This window comes from Telmatherina bonti, assembly GCF_933228915.1.
Source record: "Telmatherina bonti genome assembly, chromosome: 5".
Taxonomy (NCBI): Eukaryota; Metazoa; Chordata; class Actinopteri; order Atheriniformes; family Telmatherinidae; genus Telmatherina; species Telmatherina bonti.
This window is the reverse complement of record NC_136623.1, coordinates 35,929,759-35,954,527: the sequence shown is the minus strand read 5'-3', so window position 1 is coordinate 35,954,527 and position 24,769 is coordinate 35,929,759. Positions and strand designations below refer to the sequence as shown.

The window sequence follows — 24,769 nt, the reverse complement described above, 5'->3', positions numbered from 1 at the left end:
TCAATCAGAACAAACTAAAATTGAAGGAACTTCCTGAAGACCAACCAGTGACTATTTTCTTTTACTGCACCTGCACCATTTACTGCTGCACCTGGGCAGAGCTAGTCTTTCTCTCCTCTACCTGGGCTTGCTGCTGAGCCTTTCACAGCTGCTGCCGGTTGGCGATCAGGACCAGTGGTATTATGAAAGACAGTTCTGCTAACCTGGAGAGGAGAGCTGATCTGGGTCTGGGTCTTTGTTAAGACTGTTGAAGCTCAGTCACTCACCCTGGTTGCTCCTGGGTGGGATTTCCTTTCTTTGTATATATTTTTATTCTGATTTACTGTATAACTTGTTTCAATACTTTTATATTTTAATGTTTTATTGGTTTTCTTTTAGTGCTCTCCTACTGCACTGAGTTGCATCTACCTGCCTGGTGATCGTGTATAATTTTAGACTGGACTGGATTTTAGTGGTTCATATAGGATGTACTTTTGACACTTTTATTGGCTCTTTTTAGGGTTGTTTTGGTGTGTTCTGTACCCGTCTAGGATCACGGTGGCAGCCAGGAACTACATAGTTTGTACTGCACAAGAGACAAATGTTTTAATCCATCTACTAGTCCTGTCTTACTCGGTTTGCTGAAGTGCTCTGCCCAGGGGTGTCCTTACAGGGGAAGATTAGGGGGGCTACAGCCCCTCTGCTCCCGCTTTTGTGTTGCACTTTTACACAATTTATCTTCATCAGCTCACCGCTTAGTTGTGTTAAATAATTTCCTAAAATCTACATCACTGTTTTTAATTGTATGATTCCTCATTTACATGTGCCGCCCACTTCCCAGTCTGTGCTCTGCATCCCCATCTAAAACTATTGAGCTTTGCTGGTCGTTCCTCTGTGATGACTGGGACCTCATTTCACTGTAATCCTTGTGACGGGTTGGTTAGTGGCATGGGCAGGACTGAAAAATTTTTTCCCATAACTGTGTATTTAACATAGGCGTGTACATATCCTGTTAGCAGTTCAAAGTAATGAGATTACAAGGACATAATCCCTAACTCATTTTATTTGTGCTTCATAACATGCTGTAACATTAATCAGCAAACATTTCCAGCAGCTTCACCATGTAGTCCAACAAATGTGTAGATGTGAATTTATACTTAAAAAGTAAGAAAATTGTTTGTTTCTTGGCAACAAACTTTAGGCTACTGGAAATCCTGTATATTAACCTTTTTAAATTTGTTAGAAAAGTGTATCAGTGGAACGAGCAGCAGAAGGGAATAATGTGGCCATGAAAAACACTCGGTGGCATTAATGGTGCCAGAAGTTTACAAATCCACAGCAGAATAATCTGTTTGAAACAACCCACAAGAATTGTCATTCAGAACAAATGTTCTAAATACAACACACTCACTCTGTGTCTTCTTTACTTTCTGACCTTTCTGCTTTGCTAATGCAGGAAATAAAGGCCTTTAAAGTTACTGGATGAACATGGTTACATGTTATGACTTTAGTTGAGCAGCTCAACAGACTTTTGTGGACCAGCTGGGTTTTGAAAAACAGATTACTGGATTTTGACCACGACTGCAGCTGGGAACAAATTTGATACTATCTCCATAACTAATTATCTTTAATAAAACACATGTACATGAACCAGAGTCAATGGATTTTGTTTTTATTCATCATGTATAAAAAGATATATTCACAAATCCAACATGAATCAGAAGAATTTTTATTTAAACACTGTTCAGAAGCTACAGGATAAATCATTGCAGTGTCAGAATGCTTCGGCTGCACATTCTTAAACTGTCCCAATTTTCAGAATTTCTTCTTATCCACAGATACATTCAGAGGCATCAGATGCTCCATTTTCATCTTCTTAAATGCGTAACATTCACAGATTTTAAAGTTTTTCAAATGAGGTGCATTGTCATTTTTTAAAAAATGCAATGATGGGTAATTATGATACGATATCTGTAAATCGGATCCAAAGTTTCACCCAACTTCAACAGAGAACCCCCAATAAATTGTTAAGAATGCTACAGAGTAAAAAGTAAATGATGGTTGTGGTAGGAAAGCATCAGCTTGTCTTTATCACATCTTCATGAAACTGCTCAGATGATTCTCACAAGTCCTTCCCCAGGTTGTGTATCTCATCCAGGACAAAATCCAGGTCCTGCCTGCTGACCAGAGGGCTGATGACGACCATCCTGAAGAAGTTAGACTTGTCTCCATGAGGCTGGTAGCCCACCATCATGCTGCCCGTCTTCATCATGCGCTCTTTGACAATAGGGGCAACCTGCAGGCAGACAGACGATACACTAGGCTCCAGATCTACTAAAGGTTTGTACTAAGACATTTGTAAAATCACTGCACATCCAAAAGAAAAAGTACAAACTGATTTACTGACAGCGCACACTGAGGGTAGAATCTTTTATAAGCAAAATGGTGTACTCTCTAGTGCACACCTGTCGCAGGTTTGTAGGTGGGTCACTTCATAAAATCATTAGTAAAAATAAATGAGGCCTTTATAAGAAAAAAAGAGACTGTGTCATATTCATTCATATTTTTTTTTCTTTTTTAAGGTGACCGTACATACACCCTCTGCCCCCACCTGTTTTATTTACAGACGGTTTATTTTATGCTGATTCTTTTGTTCACCTTCTAATGTCTTTAAACGACTTTTTACTTTATCCTTTGTTCACATTGTTTTACTAACAGCATTAACTTTTTCATAAATTTGCTCCCATACGGCGTTTCGTTGTGTGTCTGTCACATTTCTTTGCTTTAAGTCATGTTTTCTCTCCAAACTCATCATGCTGCAAACTCATTATTTAGATAATGAGTCTGCAGTAAGTTTGGACCTGCCGCCTATTTATGGGGCGGCTGTAGCTTGGAAGGACGAGCAGTCGTCCTTCAACTGGTGAACTGGGGGATCAATTCCAGGCTTCCCGTGACTAAAATGCCAAGGTGGCAAGACACTAAACCCCAAACTGCCCCCCAATGTGCCTATCAGGGTATGTGTGTGTGAATGTGGCATGTAGTTTTAAAGCACTTTGAGTGGTCTGCATGACTAGAAAGGCACTATAAAAGTACAAGACCATTCATGCAATCACTCACAAAACCATGGTTCAGCTCCACACACAAAATTCTAGATTGCATGCGCATATTACTCTTAGGGATCTGAGGTTTGCCCCAAGCGGCAACTTCCTGCAGTTAAAAGTGAAGCCTGTGCAGAACTGCATAAAACTGCAGTTCCCCCTTCATCCACTAGGGGCTGCAAATCCCCATAGACTCCCATGTTAAAAAGACCAACTTCAGAGCAGGAATAAACATGTTTACAGCAGAAATAAACATGTTTACAGCCTGGTTCAGAAATCCATTTTAGGTTTAATAGGTCAGGTTTACCTTCATGACAACTGTGGGGGGAGTGATTTTTTTTCTAACTCACCCATTTAAGTTATTTAATCTTGAAATTCTGCATATTTAGGGGTGTGTCATTTTGATTGACAGGTACCCGATCTCCCGCTTCAAGTCCCGCGGTTTTTAGCTGGTTAACAACGTCTCCGGGGTTAGCTCGGTTAGCTTTAAACTACAGAAAGCTTGGAGTTCACTCGACGTCAATCATCCACCATGACGCTAACAGCCCCCCTCTCAGCTCCACCTCTTTGCCCATATTTGTATTTTTTGGGCGAGACGACACGCATGACGCTGCCAAGATGGCGATGATAGGAACCGCACACCAAGCTTTAACTGATCTCATCAGAAACCTTTGGGTGACGTCAGAGAGGACCGTCCATCTTCTTACATACAGTCTGGGTCTGCCCCCATACCCGCCTTATCCAGTTCAGAGTCGGGTATAACTTCCTTTAATAGTCAAAAACTTACATTATGCAGCTTTTTCCAGAACTCAGGCCCATCTGGAAGATTTCTTAGACTTGGTGGAATGTACCAGAAACAAATGTTTGCATATTCAGGCTGTAGAGGAGATGAAAACAGATCAATAAGATTAATTTAAAGTCATTAAATACATTCTTGTCTGATGTTTTTAAAAAGGCAGGACGAGGATAATGTTACCTCCATCACCAGACGGAAACCTTCCCTTTTTTTGATTTGTTCAGCAAGATACCTGCAAATAAAAGAATATTGACAGTCAGAAAGTTGACAACTCTTCCTCTCACTCCTCCACCCTGAGCTGGAAGAGGGGACAGTGGACAAGAAAAACTCCATTTAAGCCGGAAGGAAAACCTTCATCAGAACCAGTAAGGACAGCCTACTCAGTACTCCAGCTTCCATCTTATCAGTGGGTTTTTAACTGCCTTTCCTCAGACTGACCTGGCCATGGCCAAGGCTCTGTCCACCCTCTGCTCCAGCTCTCTGCTTCCCAAAGCCTTCCACATCAGCCAGAACTTGAAGGCGTCCGGCTTCCTGCTGCACTGGATTGACTTGTCCCCAGTATCATAGCTCATATCGTAGAACTTATCCTGCTGGAAGAGGTAGGAGGCCTGAGCAGAGTGGCAGCGCTGCAGGAGACTCTGAGCAAGCAGAACAACAAAAGTTCAGTTAAAAGTTTTAAAGCATTCAGTATGATCTATCTTTAATAACACACTTGTTGCCTTAAAGGTTCATATGCAACTAGTTTGGCTTTTTATTAGCAAACGTCAAGCATACCTTTCATAAATACGTATTTTACTGAAGTCAAATCACAATCACATCCAAATGAAAGTGTTCTAGTAGCTTAGAATTAGTTATTTTTAGATACAAAGGTGGCGGTTCGAGCAACAAAAGGCTGCTGTGTTGCATCACCAGCTTTGAATATGGTAGCCGAAAGGGGACAAACTTGTTGTATGTTTTTTAGCTTAAATCCCAGTGTGTTGATGGGGGAGGACAAGCAAAGACAACATTTTCCAGTGAAATGAAGGGCCATCCAAGCGGGAAAAAATAGCCAAGAAAAGTAAAATAAATAATAAGGAGAGTTTACATGAGTGTAGCGTATACAAGATGGAGGTTATTTTGGCGTTTTCTTAGAAACAGGGCAGGTAGTCCATCAACTACTTTATCCTCCTGTTTGAGTTGCATCATTTGCTGTTACTTGCTGTTAAAACAGCAGAGATGCTAATCTGTTAGTTAGCCTACAGTGGAAAAGCTCTATTGCAACAGTTTTCACTTGCTGTTACTCTTCATAGACATTATACCAGCAGGCCACCGTGTGCTTCTTTCAGCCATGTTTTCCCAGAGTTTTTCCTCATGTTTCATCATTTATTTCAGGGATTGAAGACCAGAGGGAAGCTAACTTTCCTCCAGGGGGGGAGCCACTAACCTTCTTCTTATATTAGAATAAGCATTTTGTTGCGGTGACGTGGTGAGAGAGCTTTTCTTACTGTCTTGTCTCTGACCAGAAACGCCGAGCACTGCAGACATGCCATCAGCATCTTGTGAGGGTTCCAGGCAACAGAGTTGGCTCTTAGAGAGAAGACACGCAGCAGAGTTTACCATCGCTGGAAACATTTAGCATTATTCTTTTCTTCGGTTACAGTGACTGTCGACCTCCCTGCTGACCTCTGGATTCCCTTTAACAAATGTCTGTGCTTCTTAGACATGAGAGCAGCTCCTCCCCAACACGCCTGCAGACAGAAAAGAGGGAATATTGATGATGCACGCTGATGGTGAGTAACTGAATGAATGGATCATTGAACTCACGTCCACATGGAGCCACATGTTGTGCTTCTCACAGATGTCTGCAATTTCCTCAATGGGATCAAACGCTCCAAGTACTGTGGTTCCTGCTGTGGTGTTCACCATGAAGGGAACTGCACCCTGAGCACAAACACACACATTCTGTCATTTTCCTGGAAAATTCCCACTCGGACGTTGCTATAACACCAAACCAGACGTAACTTCTCACCTCGCTCTTTGCTGACTGTATTTTCTCCTCGAGAACAGAAGGGATCATCTTTCCACTAATTAACAGAAAACAATTCAGTTTTGGGTGAAATAGCAGATAAATGAGCTGTAGTCCTCACACGAGAGGTGCTCATTTCCAACCTGTCCCCTTCAGGGCTTGCGTGGTAGTTTACCTCTCATCACATGGCACCACCATTACGTTCCTTGTGCCGATTCCCAGTAAGGCTGCAGCTTTAGAAATGGAGTAATGACACTGGAAGAGATCAAGCGCAAACCGCTTATCAACCCAATCCATCATTCACTCAAAGTCATCCTGATATCCGTGTTCATTAGGAGTCCAGTCTGAGTGGATTTGTGGACCTTCATCATGATGACATTTATTTCTGGGATGGAGAACTTTGTTCTGCATGTTGAGACAATAAAAGTAAAACCTTCAGGACTGTCATGTTTTAACTAACCGTCCTGAAAAACCTGCATGTCCAGCAGAGAACACTGCAAATGGAAAAAAACTTCAAGTGCATAATAAGTCAGAGAAGTCCTGAGAGCTCCAGAAAAGTCTAAAAAGTTTGGTCCTGTCATTTTACCACAGCTGATGATCAGATATATCTATGATGTTTATATATTTATATTCATCTGAAATGATTTCTGTGTTTATTTAATCAGATCCTAACTGGACTACAACAAACTGGACTCTACATAAAAGTGTCTTGAGGTGTCTGATGTGAGTTGAAGCTATACAAATGAATTTGCGGTGTTTTGCAGTGATGTTTAACCAACACGGCATGCAGTGAACAACTTACGTCCTGTGATGTGAAAATGAGCAGTCGAGGAGCTGCAGAGTGACCGAGCTCTTTGACGCTGGGACAGTGACGGTACCTGGCCAAGTTCACAGCATACATGTTGGACATCGAGCCACCTTAAAGAAAAATATACCACTTTTTACATTACATTACATACTTCCTGCGACAGAACCTCCCACCAGCCTGCAGCAGCTGCAGCATCCCTGCTGAATGTTTGACTGAACTGTGGCTCACACGTCTCCCAGCCAGGAACAGATGAACAACACAGCATGCTTTCTGATACTGAGAGGGAAAAGTACCTGCTACTCTCATGGAAACGAGAATCTTCATTTTGTTGTACCTGGATTGAAGATGCCATCTCCTCCTTCCCATCCAATAATCTCTATCATCTTCTTCACCACGGCGTCCTCCATCAGGGTGAAGACTGGAGCCACTTCATATGTATACCTGATGAAAACCACACAGAAGACACCTTACATCAGCATATGTATATGAACATTTACCTGGACAAGCTAGTGCTACTCACAGACTTGTTTTGATGGCCTCAATGATGAAGCTGGCCACCATGGAGTGGGGCTCCATCCCAGCATAAAGTTGGTTGAAGAACCTAGGATGGCCTAGAAAAAAAAAAGAGGGCTGTATTACAGCTTCATGCCAAACTCCTGACAGAATGCACCCTGATGCACATCCAAGGTTAGGACTGCAACATGCAGAAAAACCCTGTAAAAACAGTCTGTCTGTGATTTTTCTGATTTTAAAAGTGCAGTTTTGTGTTTCAGATTCTGTATGAGTCAACGTCTACATGACGGGCTCCTGTTACACATGAGGAAGAGGAAGAGTTAGAGGAAGATGCTGAAACGAAAAGAAGAAAATGTAAAAAACTAAATGCAGAAAAGGCAAAACACAAACCATCACTGTGACAAAGAGGCAAAATAAACACCTAGAATGAAACTACTGATGTGTAAATTACATCAAGATGCAAAATGAGGAACAACCCCCCCCCCCATGTCTGTCTGTGCTCTTGCAGTTGTAATAACTGTTATTTTCTCTGCTATGAACATTGAAGACTTGTGGTTTTAGCAAAGCTTCATGTCTCAGTGTGTCCTTCTGCCAGAACTCTCCCAATACATCATGACAAACAGACAAAAAGCAGATGAAATCCTGTCAGTCAGGCCTGCTGCGTTAGATACACGCCTCGATTCGACATCCACACGCTGAGCACGCGCATCCTGATCTGCCATGTGAGCAGTGCAGCGATCACGGGCCAGTTGCAGTCAGCTGAGAGTCCAGCTGCACCATGTCGGAGACCACAATGCTGGTAAGCTCCCACAGTCAGGGTAAGCGTAAGTCTGTGGAATATCTAGTCCATAAATGATGAGGCCATGCTTCATTTAAAAAAAACTCTCCTTCCTGGTGTGGAACAGCTTGCTCAGCTTCAGCTGGGCCTTCCCTCAGACCAGCTGAGCTAACTTCTTTCTTCTGACTGATGAGTTTTCATTTCAGTTTTGTGTCATGAAAATCTGCACTCACTGGTCTTCACGCTGTATTTGATGGCATCTCTGCATCGCTGTAGGATCTTAGACTCAGACTCTCCTTCATCTCGCAGTTCAAGATCCAGCAGCTGTTTCAGCTCCTCAGGAAACCGCCACTCACAAACCTGCAGCACGGGGAACAGCCAGTCACTGTCACAGCTACATTTTCTAATGCGCCGCTACACAGGAGAGTAAAATAATTTACTTTTTCCCTGATATCAGATCCCTTTTTCACTGCCTCGTCTAAAATGATTTCCACGGCGTCCTGGATGAAGTTCTCTGCTGAACCGTTGACGAGCAGGCAGCAGTTTTCTTCGTCTCCTGGATGTGTCACAGGAATGTGGTTGAGATTCTCCTCTGAAACAACAATCACAAAAAACTGTTAGTTAAGAAAAACTGTTCACTTTTCCCCCAAAGATCCATGTCACCTCACCCACACAGAGCCGACAGCCTTTAAGAAGTTCCACGTTTAGTTTCTAAATATTTCAGTATAATTTTACCCACTTTGCCTTGTTAGTCTGATGCGAAGCACATCTGTCCTTCACACAAATCTCTTGATCAGAAATTATACTTTCTAAATGTTTTTTATAGAAACATTGAAAGGTTGTGTTCAGAGAAGAAAAAGAAATGAAAATGTAAAACTGCATTTTTCAGAATGGAAAATGAAATTAGTTTCAAACACCTTGAAATAAAAAACTAATATTATTAAAGCTGCAACTGGTGTATGAACAGAAAAAGTCATTTCTATCATATCTGTTGGAAATTATTGTGTACTTTTATAAATCCTGACTGAACTTTGTAATTTGCTCAAAAGTTTTATTTTCTGTTGTAAAGATTTTATAATCCATCAGAGAGAAGCGTGGCTCTCTCATCATCATTCTCTACGTTTCTGGGGAATCAAGTCGATTGTTTCTTATGTAATAATTAGAAGGAAGAATTCATTTTTGATATTTTCTTTTTAAAAACCCACTCCCAGAAGAAACCTGCTGCCCAGAATATTTCCTGTAACTGACCATCTACTCAAGGAATTTATAGTGTGAACTGAAGATGGAGGAAAAAGTCTCAGAGTGATGAAACTGCAGGAGATAATTCAGAATATTCTGATTCAGAAAGTCAGACTGAAGATGGTTTTCACGCTGCAGACAGCTGCTGGATGAGTCTCTCTGACATTAGTGCCATTTCTTCTCCCGATTGTTTAGACTTGAGATAAAGATTATATTTGTCTCAGGGGAATGAAGCACACTTTTATTTCTGAATCACCTTTAAAATGTTAAATATGTCCTGGTTTAGTTTGGGGAACAGAAGCCTCAGAAAAGACTGAAGGCATAAGAGGTGCTTGCTGTGCCCCCTGCACCACCAGGGTCCCCAAAGTGTGTCTGAGATGTCAAGATTTCTCCGCTTAGTCCGACGAAGGGTCGCGCGGAGCTGGAGTCCATCCCAGCAGGCTTTGGGACAAAGGCAGGGTCCACGCTGGACAGGTCCCCAGTCCATCTCAGGGCCACACAGAGACAAACAACCACACACACTCACACACACTCCTAAGGGCAATCTACATAAACCAGTCAGCCTAACATGTATGTCTTCGGTTGGTGGGAAGAAGCTGGAGAACATGGAGAGAACACACACACACGGGGAGAACCCACACACACGGAGAGAACCCACACACACGGGGAGAACCCACACACACGGGGAGAACCCACACACACGGAGAGAACCCACACGGAGAGAACCCACACACACGGGGAGAACACACAAACACGGGGAGAACCCACACACACGGGGAGAACCCACACACACGGAGAGAACCCACACACACGGGGAGAACCCACACACACGGAGAGAACCCACACACACGGGGAGAACCCACACACACGGAGAGAACCCACACGGAGAGAACCCACACACACGGGGAGAACACACAAACACGGGGAGAACCCACACACACGGGGAGAACCCACACACACGGAGAGAACCCACACACATGGGGAGAACCCACACACACGGGGAGAACACACACACACGGAGAGAACACACACACACGGGGAGAACCCACACACACACGGCGAGAACACACACACAGACGGCGAGAACACACACACACGGAGAGAACACACACACACGGGGAGAACCCACACACACTGGGAGAACCCACACACACGGAGAGAACACACACACACGGAGAGAACCCACACACACGGAGAGAACACACACACACGGAGAGAACACACACACACGGAGAGAACACACACACACACGGAGAGAACACACACACACACGGCGAGAACACACACACACACACGGAGAGAACACACACACACACGGAGAGAACACACACACACACGGAGAGAACACACACACACACGGAGAGAACACACACACACTGGGAGAACCCACACACACACGGGGAGAACCCACACACGCGGGGAGAACACACACGCGGGGAGAACCCACACACACGGAGAGAACACACACACACGGAGAGAACCCACACACACGGGGAGAACCCACACACACGGAGAGAACCCACACACACGGAGAGAACCCACACACACGGGGAGAACCCACACACACGGAGAGAACCCACACACACGGCGAGAACACACACACACACGGCGAGAACACACACACACACGGCGAGAACCCACACACACGGAGAGAACCCACACACACGGAGAGAACCCACACACACGGGGAGAACCCACACACACGGAGAGAACCCACACACACGGAGAGAACCCACACACACGGGCAGAACCCACACACACGGAGAGAACAGACACACACGGGGAGAACCCACACACACGGAGAGAACCCACACACACGGGGAGAACCCACACACACGGGCAGAACCCACACACACGGAGAGAACCCACACACACGGGGAGAACCCACACACACGGAGAGAACCCACACACACGGAGAGAACCCACACACACGGGGAGAACCCACACACACGGAGAGAACCCACACACACGGAGAGAACCCACACACACGGGGAGAACCCACACACACGGGGAGAACACACACACACGGGGAGAACCCACACACACGGAGAGAACCCACACACACGGGGAGAACCCACACACACGGAGAGAACCCACACACACGGAGAGAACACACACACACGGGGAGAACCCACACACACGGAGAGAACCCACACACACGGAGAGAACCCACACACACGGAGAGAACACACACACACGGGGAGAACCCACACACACGGAGAGAACACACACACACGGAGAGAACCCACACACACGGGGAGAACCCACACACACGGGGAGAACACACACACACGGGGAGAACCCACACACACGGAGAGAACCCACACACACGGGGAGAACCCACACACACGGAGAGAACCCACACACACGGGGAGAACCCACACACACGGGGAGAACCCACACACACGGAGAGCACCCACACACACGGGGAGAACCCACACACACGGAGAGAACCCACACACACGGAGAGAACACACACACACACGGCGAGAACACACACACACACGGCGAGAACACACACACACACGGAGAGAACCCACACACACGGGGAGAACCCACACACACGGGCAGAACCCACACACACGGAGAGAACACACACACACGGGGAGAACCCACACACACGGAGAGAACCCACACACACGGAGAGAACACACACACACGGGGAGAACCCACACACACGGAGAGAACCCACACACACGGAGAGAACACACACACACGGGGAGAACCCACACACACACGGCGAGAACACACACACAGACGACGAGAACACACACACACGGGGAGAACCCACACACACGGAGAGAACCCACACACACGGGGAGAACCCACACACACGGAGAGAACACACACACACGGAGAGAACCCACACACACGGAGAGAACACACACACACGGAGAGAACACACACACACGGGGAGAACCCACACACACGGAGAGAACCCACACACACGGAGAGAAATCACACACACGGGGAGAACCCACACACACACGGCGAGAACACACACACAGACGACGAGAACACACACACACGGGGAGAACCCACACACACGGAGAGAACCCACACACACGGGGAGAACCCACACACACGGGCAGAACCCACACACACGGAGAGAACACACACACACGGGGAGAACCCACACACACGGAGAGAACCCACACACACGGAGAGAACACACACACACACGGGGAGAACCCACACACACGGGGAGAACCCACACACACGGAGAGAACCCACACACACGGGGAGAACCCACACACACGGAGAGAACCCACACACACGGAGAGAACACACACACACACGGGGAGAACCCACACACACGGGGAGAACACACACACACGGAGAGAACCCACACACACGGGGAGAACCCACACACACGGGGAGAACCCACACACACGGGCAGAACCCACACACACGGAGAGAACACACACACACGGGGAGAACCCACACACACGGAGAGAACCCACACACACGGAGAGAACACACACACACACGGGGAGAACCCACACACACGGGGAGAACACACACACACGGAGAGAACCCACACACACGGGGAGAACCCACACACACGGGGAGAACCCACACACACGGGGAGAACCCACACACACGGAGAGAACCCACACACACGGGGAGAACACACACACACACGGGGAGAACCCACACACACGGCGAGAACCCACACACACGGAGAGAACACACACACACGGAGAGAACCCACACACACGGGGAGAACACACACACGCGGGGAGAACCCACACACACGGGGAGAACCCACACACACGGGGAGAACCCACACACACGGGGAGAACCCACACACACGGAGAGCACCCACACACACGGGGAGAACCCACACACGCGGGGAGAACCCACACACGCGGAGAGAACCCACACACACGGGGAGAACCCACACACACGGGCAGAACCCACACACACGGAGAGAACACACACACACGGGGAGAACCCACACACACGGAGAGAACCCACACACACGGGGAGAACACACACACACGGGGAGAACCCACACACACGGGGAGAACCCACACACACGGAGAGAACCCACACACATGGGGAGAACCCACACACACGGGGAGAACCCACACACACGGGGAGAACCCACACACATGGGGAGAACCCACACACACGGGGAGAACTCACACACACGGAGAGAACACACACACACGGAGAGAACCCACACACACGGAGAGAACACACACACACACGGAGAGAACACACACACAGACGGCGAGAACACACACACACGGAGAGAACACACACACACTGGGAGAACCCACACACACGGAGAGAACACACACACACACGGAGAGAACACACACACAGACGGCGAGAACACACACACACGGAGAGTACACACACACACTGGGAGAACCCACACACACGGAGAGAACACACACACACAGAGAGAACCCACACACACGGAGAGAACACACACACACGGAGAGAACACACACACACGGGGAGAACCCACACACGCGGGGAGAACACACACGCGGAGAGAACCCACACACACGGGGAGAACCCACACACACGGGGAGAACCCACACACACGGGGAGAACACACACACACGGGGAGAACCCACACACACGGAGAGAACCCACACACACGGGGAGAACCCACACACACGGGGAGAACCCACACACACGGAGAGAACCCACACACACGGGGAGAACACACACACACGGGGAGAACCCACACACACGGGGAGAACCCACACACATGGAGAGAACCCACACACACGGGGAGAACCCACACACACGGAGAGAACCCACACACACGGAGAGAACACACACACACGGGGAGAACACACACACACGGGGAGAACCCACACACACGGGGAGAACCCACACACACGGAGAGAACCCACACACACGGAGAGAACACACACACACGGGGAGAACACACACACACGGGGAGAACCCACACACACGGGGAGAACCCACACACACGGAGAGAACCCACACACACGGGGAGAACCCACACACACGGAGAGAACCCACACACACGGGGAGAACCCACACACACGGAGAGAACCCACACACACGGGGAGAACACACACACACGGGGAGAACCCACACACACGGGGAGAACCCACACACATGGGGAGAACCCACACACACGGGGAGAACACACACACACGGAGAGAACACACACACACGGAGAGAACACACACACACGGGGAGAACCAACACACACACGGCGAGAAAAAACACACACGGGGAGAACACACACACACGGAGAGAACACACACACACGGGGAGAACCAACACACACAGACGGCGAGAACACACACACACGGAGAGAACACACACACACACGGAGAGAACCCACACACACGGGGAGAACACACACACACACGGAGAGAACCCACACACACGGAGAGAACCCACACACACGGGGAGAACACACACACACACGGAGAGAACACACACACACACGGAGAGAACACACACACACACGGAGAGAACACACACACACACGAGGGAACACACACACACGGAGAGAACACACACACACGGAGAGAACCCACACACACGGGGAGAATCCACACACACGGGGAGAACACACACACACACGGAGAGAACACACACACACACGGAGAGAACACACACACACACGAGGGAACACACACACACGGAGAGAACACACACACACGGAGAGAACCCACACACACGGAGAGAACACACACACACGGAGAGAACACACACACACGGAGAGAACACACACACACACGGCGAGAACACACACACACGGAGAGAACCCACACACACGGAGAGAACACACACACACGGAGAGAACACACACACACGGAGAGAACACACACACACACGGGGAGAACACACACACACGGGGAGAACCCACACACACGGAGAGAACACACACACACGGAGAGAACACACACACACGGAGAGAACACACACACACGGAGAGAACACACACACACACGGCGAGAACACACACACACACGGAGAGAACCCACACACACGGAGAGAACACACACACACACGGCGAGAACACACACACACGGAGAGAACACACACACACACGGCGAGAACACACACACACACGGGGAGAACCCACACACACGGGGAGAACCCACACACACGGAGAGAACCCACACACACGGAGAGAACCCACACACACGGAGAGAACACACACACACACGGAGAGAACACACACACACACGGCGAGAACACACACACACACGGAGAGAACACACACACACATGGCGAGAACACACACACACGGAGAGAACCCACACACACGGCGAGAACACACACACACGGGGAGAACCCACACACACGGAGAGAACCCACACACACGGGGAGAACACACACACACGGGGAGAACCCACACACACGGAGAGAACACACACACGGAGAGAACACACACACACGGCGAGAACACACACACACGGGGAGAACACACACACACGGGGAGAACCCACACACACGGAGAGAACACACACACGGAGAGAACACACACACACGGGGAGAACCCACACACACGGAGAGAACACACACACACACGGCGAGAACACACACACACACGGCGAGAACACACACACAAACGGAGAGAACACACACACACGGAGAGAACACACACACACACGGCGAGAACCCACACACACGGAGAGAACACACACACACGGAGAGAACACACACACACACGGAGAGAACACACACACACACGGCGAGAACACACACACACGGGGAGAACCCACACACACGGCGAGAACACACACACACGGAGAGAACACACACACACACGGCGAGAACACACACACACGGGGAGAACCCACACACACGGCGAGAACACACACACACGGAGAGAACACACACACACACGGAGAGAACACACACACACACGGCGAGAACACACACACACACACGGAGAGAACACACACACACACGGAGAGAACACACACACACACGGAGAGAACACACACACACACGGCGAGAACACACACACACGGAGAGAACCCACACACACGGCGAGAACACACACACACACGGCGAGAACACACACACACGGAGAGAACACACACACACACACACACACGGAGAGAACACACACACACGGAGAGAACACACACACACACACACACGGAGAGAACACAGACACACACACACACGGAGAGAACACACACACACACACGGAGAGAACACACACACACACACGGAGAGAACACAGACACACACACACACGGAGAGAACACACACACACACACGGAGAGAACACACACACACACACACGGAGAGAACACACACACACACACACACGGAGAGAACACACACACGGAGAGAACACACACACACACACACGGAGAGAACACACACACACACACACGGAGAGAACACACACACACACACACACGGAGAGAACATGACGGAATAATTGAAATAAAAATGGAAACACACATAACTTCAGTCCAAACTATTGTACTCATGCTTGGAGAGTTGAATCCGCTCCTGCGACTCTGTTCTGTTGCAGTTCTGGTGCAGTTCTGGTGCAGTTCTGTTCCAGTTCAGGCGCAGTTCTGTTGCAGTTCTGTTCCAGTTCAGGCGCAGTTCTGTTGCAGTTCTGGTGCAGTTCTGTTGCAGTTCAGGTGCAGTTCTGTTCCAGTTCAGGCGCAGTTCTGTTGCAGTTCTGTTCCAGTTCAGGCGCAGTTCTGTTGCAGTTCTGGTGCAGTTCTGTTGCAGTTCAGGTGCAGTTCTGTTCCAGTTCTGGTGCAGTTCTGTTCCAGTTCTGTTGCAGTTCTGGTGCAGTTCTGTTCCAGATCAGGTGCAGTTCTGTTGCAGTTCTGTTGCAGTTCTGGTGCAGTTCTGGTGCAGTTCTGGTGCAGTTCTGTTCCAGTTCTGGTGCAGTTCTGTTCCAGTTCTGGTGCAGTACTGTAGCAGTTCTGGTGCAGTTTTGGTGCAGTTCTGTTCCAGTTCAGGCGCAGTTCTGTTGCAGTTCTGTTCCAGTTCAGGCGCAGTTCTGTTGCAGTTCTGGTGCAGTTCTGTTGCAGTTCAGGTGCAGTTCTGTTCCAGTTCTGGTGCAGTTCTGTTCCAGTTCTGTTGCAGTTCTGGTGCAGTTCTGTTCCAGATCAGGTGCAGTTCTGTTGCAGTTCTGTTGCAGTTCTGGTGCAGTTCTGGTGCAGTTCTGTTCCAGTTCTGGTGCAGTTCTGTTCCAGTTCTGGTGCAGTTCTGTTCCAGTTCTGTTGCAGTTCTGGTGCAGTTCTGGTGCAGTTCTGTTGCAGTTCTGTTGCAGTTCTGGTGCAGTTCTGTTCCAGTTCTGGTGCAGTTCTGTTGCAGTTCTGTTGCAGTTCTGGTGCAGTTCTGTTCCAGTTCTGGTGCAGTACTGTAGCAGTTCTGGTGCAGTTTTGGTGCAGTTCTGTTCCAGTTCAGGTGCAGTTCTGTTGCAGTTCTGGTGCAGTTTTGGTGCAGTTCTGTTGCAGTTCTGGTGCAGTTCTGTTCCAGTTCTGTTGCAGTTTTGGTGCAGTTCTGTTCCAGTTCTGTTGCAGTTCTGTTGCAGTTCTGGTGCAGTTCTGGTGCAGTTTTGGTGCAGTTCTGTTGCAGTTCTGGTGCAGTTCTGTTCCAGTTCTGGTGCAGTTCTGGTGCAGTTCTGTTGCAGTTCTGTTCCAGTTCTGGTGCAGTTCTGGTGCAGTTTTGGTGCAGTTCTGTTCCAGTTCTGGTGCAGTTCTGTTCCAGTTCAGGTGCAGTTCTGGTGCAGTTCTGGTGCAGTTCTGTTGCAGTTCTGGTCCAGTTCTGTTGCAGTTCTGTTGCAGTTCTGGTGCAGTTTTGGTGCAGTTCTGTTGCAGTTCTGGTGCAGTTCTGTTGCAGTTCTGGTGCAGTTTTGTTGCAGTTCTGGTGCAGTTCTGTTCCAGTTCTGTTGCAGTTTTGGTGCAGTTCTGTTCCAGTTCTGGTGCAGTTCTGTTGCAGTTCTGTTGCAGTTCTGGTGCAGTTCTGGTGCAGTTCTGGTGCAGTTTTGGTGCAGTTCTGGTGCAGTTCTGTTGCAGTTCTGTTGCAGTTCTGGTGCAGTTCTGTTCCAGTTCTGGTGCAGTTCTGTTGCAGTTCTGTTCCAGTTCTGGTGCAGTTTTGGTGCAGTTTTGGTGCAGTTCTGGTGCAGTTCTGTTGCAGTTCTGTTCCAGTTCTGGTGCAGTTCTGGTGCAGTTCTGTTGCAGTTCTGTTCCAGTTCTGGTGCAGTTCTGTTCCAGTTTTGGTGCAGTTCTGTTGCAGTTCTGTTGCAGTTCTGGTGCAGTTCTGTTGCAGTTCTGGTGCAGTTCTGTTCCAGTTCAGGTGCAGTTCTGTTCCAGTTCATTTGCAGTTCTGGTGCAGTTCTGGTGCAGTTCTGTTGCAGTTCTGGTGCAGTTCTGTTCCAGTTCAGGTGCAGTTCTGGTGCAGTTCTGTTCCAGTTCATGTGCAGTTCTGTTGCAATTTCTGGTGCAGTTCTGTTGCAGTTCTGGTGCAGTTCTGTTCCAGTTCAGGTGCAGTTCTGGTGCAGTTCTGTTCCAGTTCAGGTGCAGTTCTGTTGCAGTTCTGTTGCAGTTCTGGTGCAGTTCTGTTCCAGTTCTGGTGCAGTTCTGTTCCAGTTCATGTGCAGTTCTGTTGCAATTTCTGGTGCAGTTCTGTTGCAGTTCTGGTGCAGTTCTGTTCCAGTTCTGGTGCAGTTCTGGTGCAGTTCTGTTCCAGTTCAGGTGCAGTTCTGTTGCAGTTCTGGTGCAGTTCTGTTCCAGTTCTGTTGCAGTTCTGGTGCAGTTCTTTTTCAGTTCAGGTGCAGTTCTGTTCCAGTTCTGGTGCAGTTCTGTTCCAGTTCTGTTGCAGTTCTGGTGCAGTTCTGTTGCAGTTCTGGTGCAGTTCTGTTCCAGTTCAGGTGCAGTTCTGTTCCAGTTCTGGTGCAGTTCTGTTCCAGTTCTGTTGCAGTTCTGTTGCAGTTCTGTTCCAGTTCTGGTGCAGTTCTGTTGCAGTTCTGTTGCAGTTCTGGTGCAGTTCTGTTCCAGTTCTGGTGCAGTTCTGTTGCAGTTCTGGTGCAGTTCTGTTCCAGTTCAGGTGCAGTTCTGTTGCAGTTCTGGTGCAGTTCTGTTGCAGTTCTGGTGCAGTTCTGTTCCAGTTCAGGTGCAGTTCTGGTGCAGTTCTGTTGCAGTTCTGGTGCAGTTCTGTTCCAGTTCTGGTGCAGTTCTGTTCCAGTTCTGTTGCAGTTCTGGTGCAGTTCTGTTCCAGTTCAGGTGCAGTTCTGTTGCAGTTCTGGTGCAGTTCTGTTGCAGTTCTGGTGCAGTTCTGTTCCAGTTCTGGTGCAGTTCTGTTCCAGTTCTGGTGCAGTACTGTAGCAGTTCTGGTGCAGTTTTGGTGCAGTTCTGTTCCAGTTCAGGTGCAGTTCTATTCCAGTTCTGGTGCAGTTCTGTTCCAGTTCAGGTGCAGTTCTGTTCCAGTTCTGGTGCAGTTCTGTTCCAGTTCTGGTGCAGTACTGTAGCAGTTCTGGTGCAGTTTTGGTGCAGTTCTGTTCCAGTTCAGGTGCATTTCTGGTGCAGTTCTGGTGCAGTTCTGTTGCAGTTCTGGTGCAGTTTTGGTGCAGTTCTGTTGCAGTTCTGGTGCAGTTCAGTTCCAGTTCTGTTGCAGTTCTGTTGCAGTTCTGGTGCAGTTCTGGTGCAGTTCTGTTCCAGTTCAGGTGCAGTTCTGTTCCAGTTCTGGTGCAGTTCTGTTCCAGTTCAGGTGCAGTTCTGTTGCAGTTCTGGTGCAGTTCTGGTGCAGTTTTGGTGCAGTTCTGTTGCAGTTCTGGTGCAGTTCTGTTCCAGTTCTGGTGCAGTTCTGGTGCAGTTCTGTTCCAGTTCTGGTGCAGTTCTTTTCCAGTTCTGGTGCAGTTCTGTTCCAGTTCAGGTGCAGTTCTGTTGCAGTTCTGGTGCAGTACTGTAGCAGTTCTGGTGCAGTTTTGGTGCAGTTCTGTTCCAGTTCAGGTGCAGTTCTGGTGCAGTTCTGTTGCAGTTCTGGTGCAGTTTTGGTGCAGTTCTGTTGCAGTTCTGGTGCAGTTCTGTTCCAGTTCTGTTGCAGTTCTGTTCCAGTTCTGTTGCAGTTCTGTTGCAGTTCTGGTGCAGTACTGTAGCAGTTCTGGTGCAGTTCTGTTCCAGTTCAGGTGCAGTTCTGGTGCAGTTCTGTTGCAGTTCTGGTGCAGTTTTGGTGCAGTTCTGTTGCAGTTCTGGTGCAGTTCTGTTCCAGTTCTGTTGCAGTTCTGTTGCAGTTCTGGTGCAGTTCTGTTCCAGTTCAGGTGCAGTTCTGTTCCAGTTCTGGTGCAGTTCTGTTCCAGTTCAGGTGCAGTTCTGTTGCAGTTCTGGTGCAGTTTTGGTGCAGTTCTGTTGCAGTTCTGGTGCAGTTCTGGTGCAGTTCTGTTGCAGTTCTGTTCCAGTTCTGTTGCAGTTCTATTCCAGTTCTGGTGCAGTTCTGTTCCAGTTCTGGTGCAGTTCTGTTGCAGTTCTGGTGCAGTTTTGGTGCAGTTCTGTTCCAGTTCAGGTGCAGTTCTGGTGCAGTTCTGTTGCAGTTCTGGTGCAGTTTTGGTGCAGTTCTGTTGCAGTTCTGGTGCAGTTCAGTTCCAGTTCTGTTGCAGTTCTGGTGCAGTTCTGTTCCAGTTCAGGTGCAGTTCTGTTCCAGTTCTGGTGCAGTTCTGTTCCAGTTCAGGTGCAGTTCTGGTGCAGTTCTGTTCCAGTTCTGTTGCAGTTCTGTTGCAGTTCTGGTGCAGTTCTGTTCCAGTTCTGTTGCAGTTCTGTTGCAGTTCTGGTGCAGTTCTGGTGCAGTTCTGTTGCAGTTCTGGTGCAGTACTGTAGCAGTTCTGGTGCAGTTTTGGTGCAGTTCTGTTCCAGTTCAGGTGCAGTTCTGTTGCAGTTCTGGTGCAGTTTTGGTGCAGTTCTGTTGCAGTTCTGGTGCAGTTCTGTTCCAGTTCTGTTGCAGTTCTGTTGCAGTTCTGGTGCAGTTCTGTTCCAGTTCAGGTGCAGTTCTGTTCCAGTTCTGGTGCAGTTCTGTTCCAGTTCAGGTGCAGTTCTGTTGCAGTTCTGGTGCAGTTCTGGTGCAGTTTTGGTGCAGTTCTGTTGCAGTTCTGGTGCAGTTCTGTTCCAGTTCTGTTGCAGTTCTGGTGCAGTTCTGTTCCAGTTCTGTTGCAGTTCTGGTGCAGTTCTGTTCCAGTTCTGGTGCAGTTCTGTTCCAGTTCAGGTGCAGTTCTGTTGCAGTTCTGGTGCAGTTCTGGTGCAGTTTTGGTGCAGTTCTGTTGCAGTTCTGGTGCAGTTTTGGTGCAGTTCTGTTGCAGTTCTGGTGCAGTTCTGGTGCAGTTCTGTTCCAGTTCTGGTGCAGTTCTGTTGCAGTTCTGTTCCAGTTCTGTTGCAGTTCTATTCCAGTTCTGGTGCAGTTCTGTTCCAGTTCTGGTGCAGTTCTGTTGCAGTTCTGTTGCAGTTCTGGTGCAGTTCTGTTCCAGTTCAGGTGCAGTTCTGTTGCAGTTCTGGTGCAGTTTTGGTGCAGTTCTGTTCCAGTTCAGGTGCAGTTCTGTTCCAGTTCTGGTGCAGTTCTGTTGCAGTTCTGGTGCAGTACTGTAGCAGTTCTGTTGCAGTTCTGGTGCAGTTCTGTTGCAGTTCTGGTGCAGTTTTGGTGCAGTTCTGTTGCAGTTCTGGTGCAGTTCTGTTCCAGTTCTGTTGCAGTTCTGTTGCAGTTCTGGTGCAGCAGAACCTCCAGAACTGCGGCGGCTCAGTCACATCAGATGCTGGGTTCAGTTTTAGGCTGTTTAGTGGGAAAGATGCACTTTTGCACAGAACTACTGTGTCTCTTTTCCTAATTACAATAACAAACTCATTAAACTGGTTAATTTGTTTTTTCTGCACTTTTGTCTTGCTTTCCATTTCAGTTCAGTTTGCACACGCACGAATCACACTGCGCAGTAAAATGCATTTTATACCCGAGATTTTTCTGAATTTCTTCGTTATCTGGTTAGAAACCACAGCCGAAGTGACACCAGTGTGATGGGAGGAAACTGCAAATAAAGCAAATGTCTGTGTGTGTTATATTTACAGTTTGTGGAAGAAAACATGCAATAAAACTGTCAGCATCGTAGTTTTAAGTTGTTCTGCAGGCAGCGCGTTTTCAAGGCAAGGAAAGTTTATTTTTTGCACCTTTCATGTACAAAACGATTCGAAGTGCTTTACATGAAACATTAAAATCATTACAGGAAAAAAACATAAAAGAAAATACAAATAACAAATTTACAATAAAATCATAAATTATATCTAAATAATTAAAAGCAGAATTAACAAAGTTACTGTGCAGATGTCACGCAGAGATGCATGAGAAAAGAAATGTTTTGAACCTGGATGTAAAGGTTTCTACATCTGGTGAAAGTTTCATCTCCATCAGGTTCTGCTGGTCTGAGAGGGTTGAATTAAAATGCGCGAAGGTGCATCCTTAAAAAATAAATACATTTTCAAAAAATAACCTCCACAGCCTCTGATGAACTGGTATTAATTTATTTATTTATTGCAACTTTAGCAGCTCTTATTTATTCTTTCAGACTAAAACCTGTAGAATAATTGATCTTATCAGGATTTGTGAATCAATTCGAGTTTCTGATCGGGTGTGATGAATGGACCCGACCCGCTCTGTGATGGATAATATGACACGGTTAATATTCATGGTTCTGGATATTATTTACAGTTATTTACTGAAGAGACTATGCTTTGGTGAGCACGTTAAAATTTTCCCTGTATCAGGAATAACCTATTAAATGACTTCAGGTCGTTTAGGAGGCAGTGCGACTGTAAGATGTCCCCCAGTCATACCTGAGGTCTTTTCCCCTCAAACAAAGCTGAACTAACAGAAAGTTCCTACCTCTGAGGTGTTTTCCTGTGTTTGATGCCATTTTCGGTGATGTTTGTGTCTGAGACTGGTGGGTTATGAAGGTTTCTGTATTTATACATCTCACTGCCTCCTGCTGACGCCTTCCACAGCTCAGACACAATTCCAGTAACTTTCCACTCCACTCAGACATGTCACAGCACAGAAAAAATCCCCATAATTATGCTGCAGGAAAACAACAGTTAAACTGCTCCTTTCCTCGTGTGAAAACATTGTTTTAAGTCTTCATTTCTTTTTTATTATCGTTATTATTTCTGTGCTCACACAACGACGTTATACCTGCATTTTATCTTTTTGCACTATTTAATGAAGGCCACTTATAACTCCAAAAGAAACTTTCCAAGGAGAGCATCCAGATTTATTCACATCAGCAGATTTGATAGTTGCCATGGCAACCAGATAAGGAATAATCACAAGTTTAAGGAGTGTCTTTGGAGCTGAAATCAGCTGGTTTGGTCATTTTATACATTAGTTTGGAGTTGTGGGACTCGTGTTTCTGCTGCAGATGGACTTCATGAACCTGATGTAACTTGAGCTGCAGGCGCATGCAGAGGTGTGTGTGTGTGTGTGTGTGTGTTGGGGGGGGGTTAAAGGGGCTGGAGCACCCGCCTCTCGTGCCCTTTGACTCCAGAGTGCAGGCTCTAAATTCAGCCACGCCACGTGAGTCTGCCTCAGTCTGCCTGATGCAACACTGCCACGCCCAGTGGGGGGGCGGTACGTACATGCAGAACGCGCATGTGACGTCACTTCACCTCCCCGCCATTTTGGGGCTACCACACTGATTCCATCAACACTTTCAGGTAAACTGTGTCAAAAACATGTGTGAAACATGCTGATGAGAAACGTTCTTACCACCAGAGGAGCGAGGAGACAGGATGATGCAGAACATCTGCATTGATTAATTCCGTGGTTCTCAAAGTGGGTTTCAGGACCCCCGCGGGGGTCGCAAGATCATTTCAGGTGGTTGCTGGACCATTATAAAAATATAACAACTTTTTTTTACCAATGCGACATTCATTCATTCATTTTCCTAACCGCTTAATCCAATCCAGTACACCCTGGACAGCTTGCCAGTCCATCGCAGGCCACATATTTAACATAATTCTTTCTGCGACAGAAGTGGCATGTAGGCGGTGAGCAGAATCCACCAAAAGTACTTAATCCTCTTTATTTATGACAATATGGATGTTTTTCAAGTCTAAGATTAGAGACTGCAGGATTCCCATTTGATATAAGTCACTATTAATCAATGAGTTATCAGGTGGGGGTGGGGAACACCCCACCCCCACCTGATAACTGAGGTGTTGGAGGTCTTGGCTCAAAGATTTTGAGAACCACTGACTCGGATCACTCCAGTCTTCTAAACAATGAGCAGCAACAAGTCCAGGTTTGGAGGTGTAGCCTGTCCCAGAAACCAGTGCTTCCTGTAGAAGTTCTCCACTCATCACGGCTTTGAAAAGAAAATGTCAATAACCAAAGAGAAGCATTAAAACCTGCCAGTGTACAAACTGTCAGCTGCAACTACACCATTATACAGGAAATTTATGTTTATCAAACATTTGTTGTTATATTTTTATTCTGGAAAAAAAAGATTAATTATTTTATTATTATGGTATTTGGAAACTGTGGTACAGATATTAGGATACAATTAAAAATAGAGGATGTGATAACTGAAAAG

The 24,769-nt window shown here is 47.6% G+C and overlaps 1 protein-coding gene across 1 annotated transcript; it reads right to left on the bottom strand.

Annotated features, from left to right (window-relative positions):
- Window positions 1–1,692: 1,692 nt before the first annotated feature.
- On the bottom strand, window positions 1,693–23,117 carry LOC306756510 (acidic amino acid decarboxylase GADL1-like). The gene is made up of 15 exons (XM_079241258.1): window positions 23,065–23,117; window positions 8,418–8,569; window positions 8,211–8,337; window positions 7,207–7,297; window positions 7,021–7,127; window positions 6,681–6,796; window positions 6,054–6,133; window positions 5,882–5,936; window positions 5,677–5,793; window positions 5,536–5,600; window positions 5,358–5,439; window positions 4,312–4,511; window positions 4,054–4,105; window positions 3,865–3,954; window positions 1,693–2,275 (listed from the first exon to the last, which is right to left on the bottom strand). The coding sequence occupies exons 1-15, from the start codon at window positions 23,093–23,095 to the stop codon at window positions 2,102–2,104; spliced, it is 1,539 nt and encodes a 512-aa protein (XP_079097384.1). The 5' UTR covers window positions 23,096–23,117; the 3' UTR covers window positions 1,693–2,101.
- Window positions 23,118–24,769: the final 1,652 nt, after the last annotated feature.

Excerpts from the sequence above, each read along its gene's own strand:
- LOC306756510 (XM_079241258.1), bottom strand. The coding sequence starts at position 23,095 with ATGGCATCAAACACAGGAAAACACCTCAGAG. Across the intron at positions 7,128-7,206 it reads GAGGCCATCAAAACAAGTCT|GTATACATATGAAGTGGCTC; the intron begins GTGAGTAGCACT and ends GGTTTTCATCAG. Across the intron at positions 6,797-7,020 it reads AGATGGCATCTTCAATCCAG|GTGGCTCGATGTCCAACATG; the intron begins GTACAACAAAAT and ends TTTTTCTTTAAG.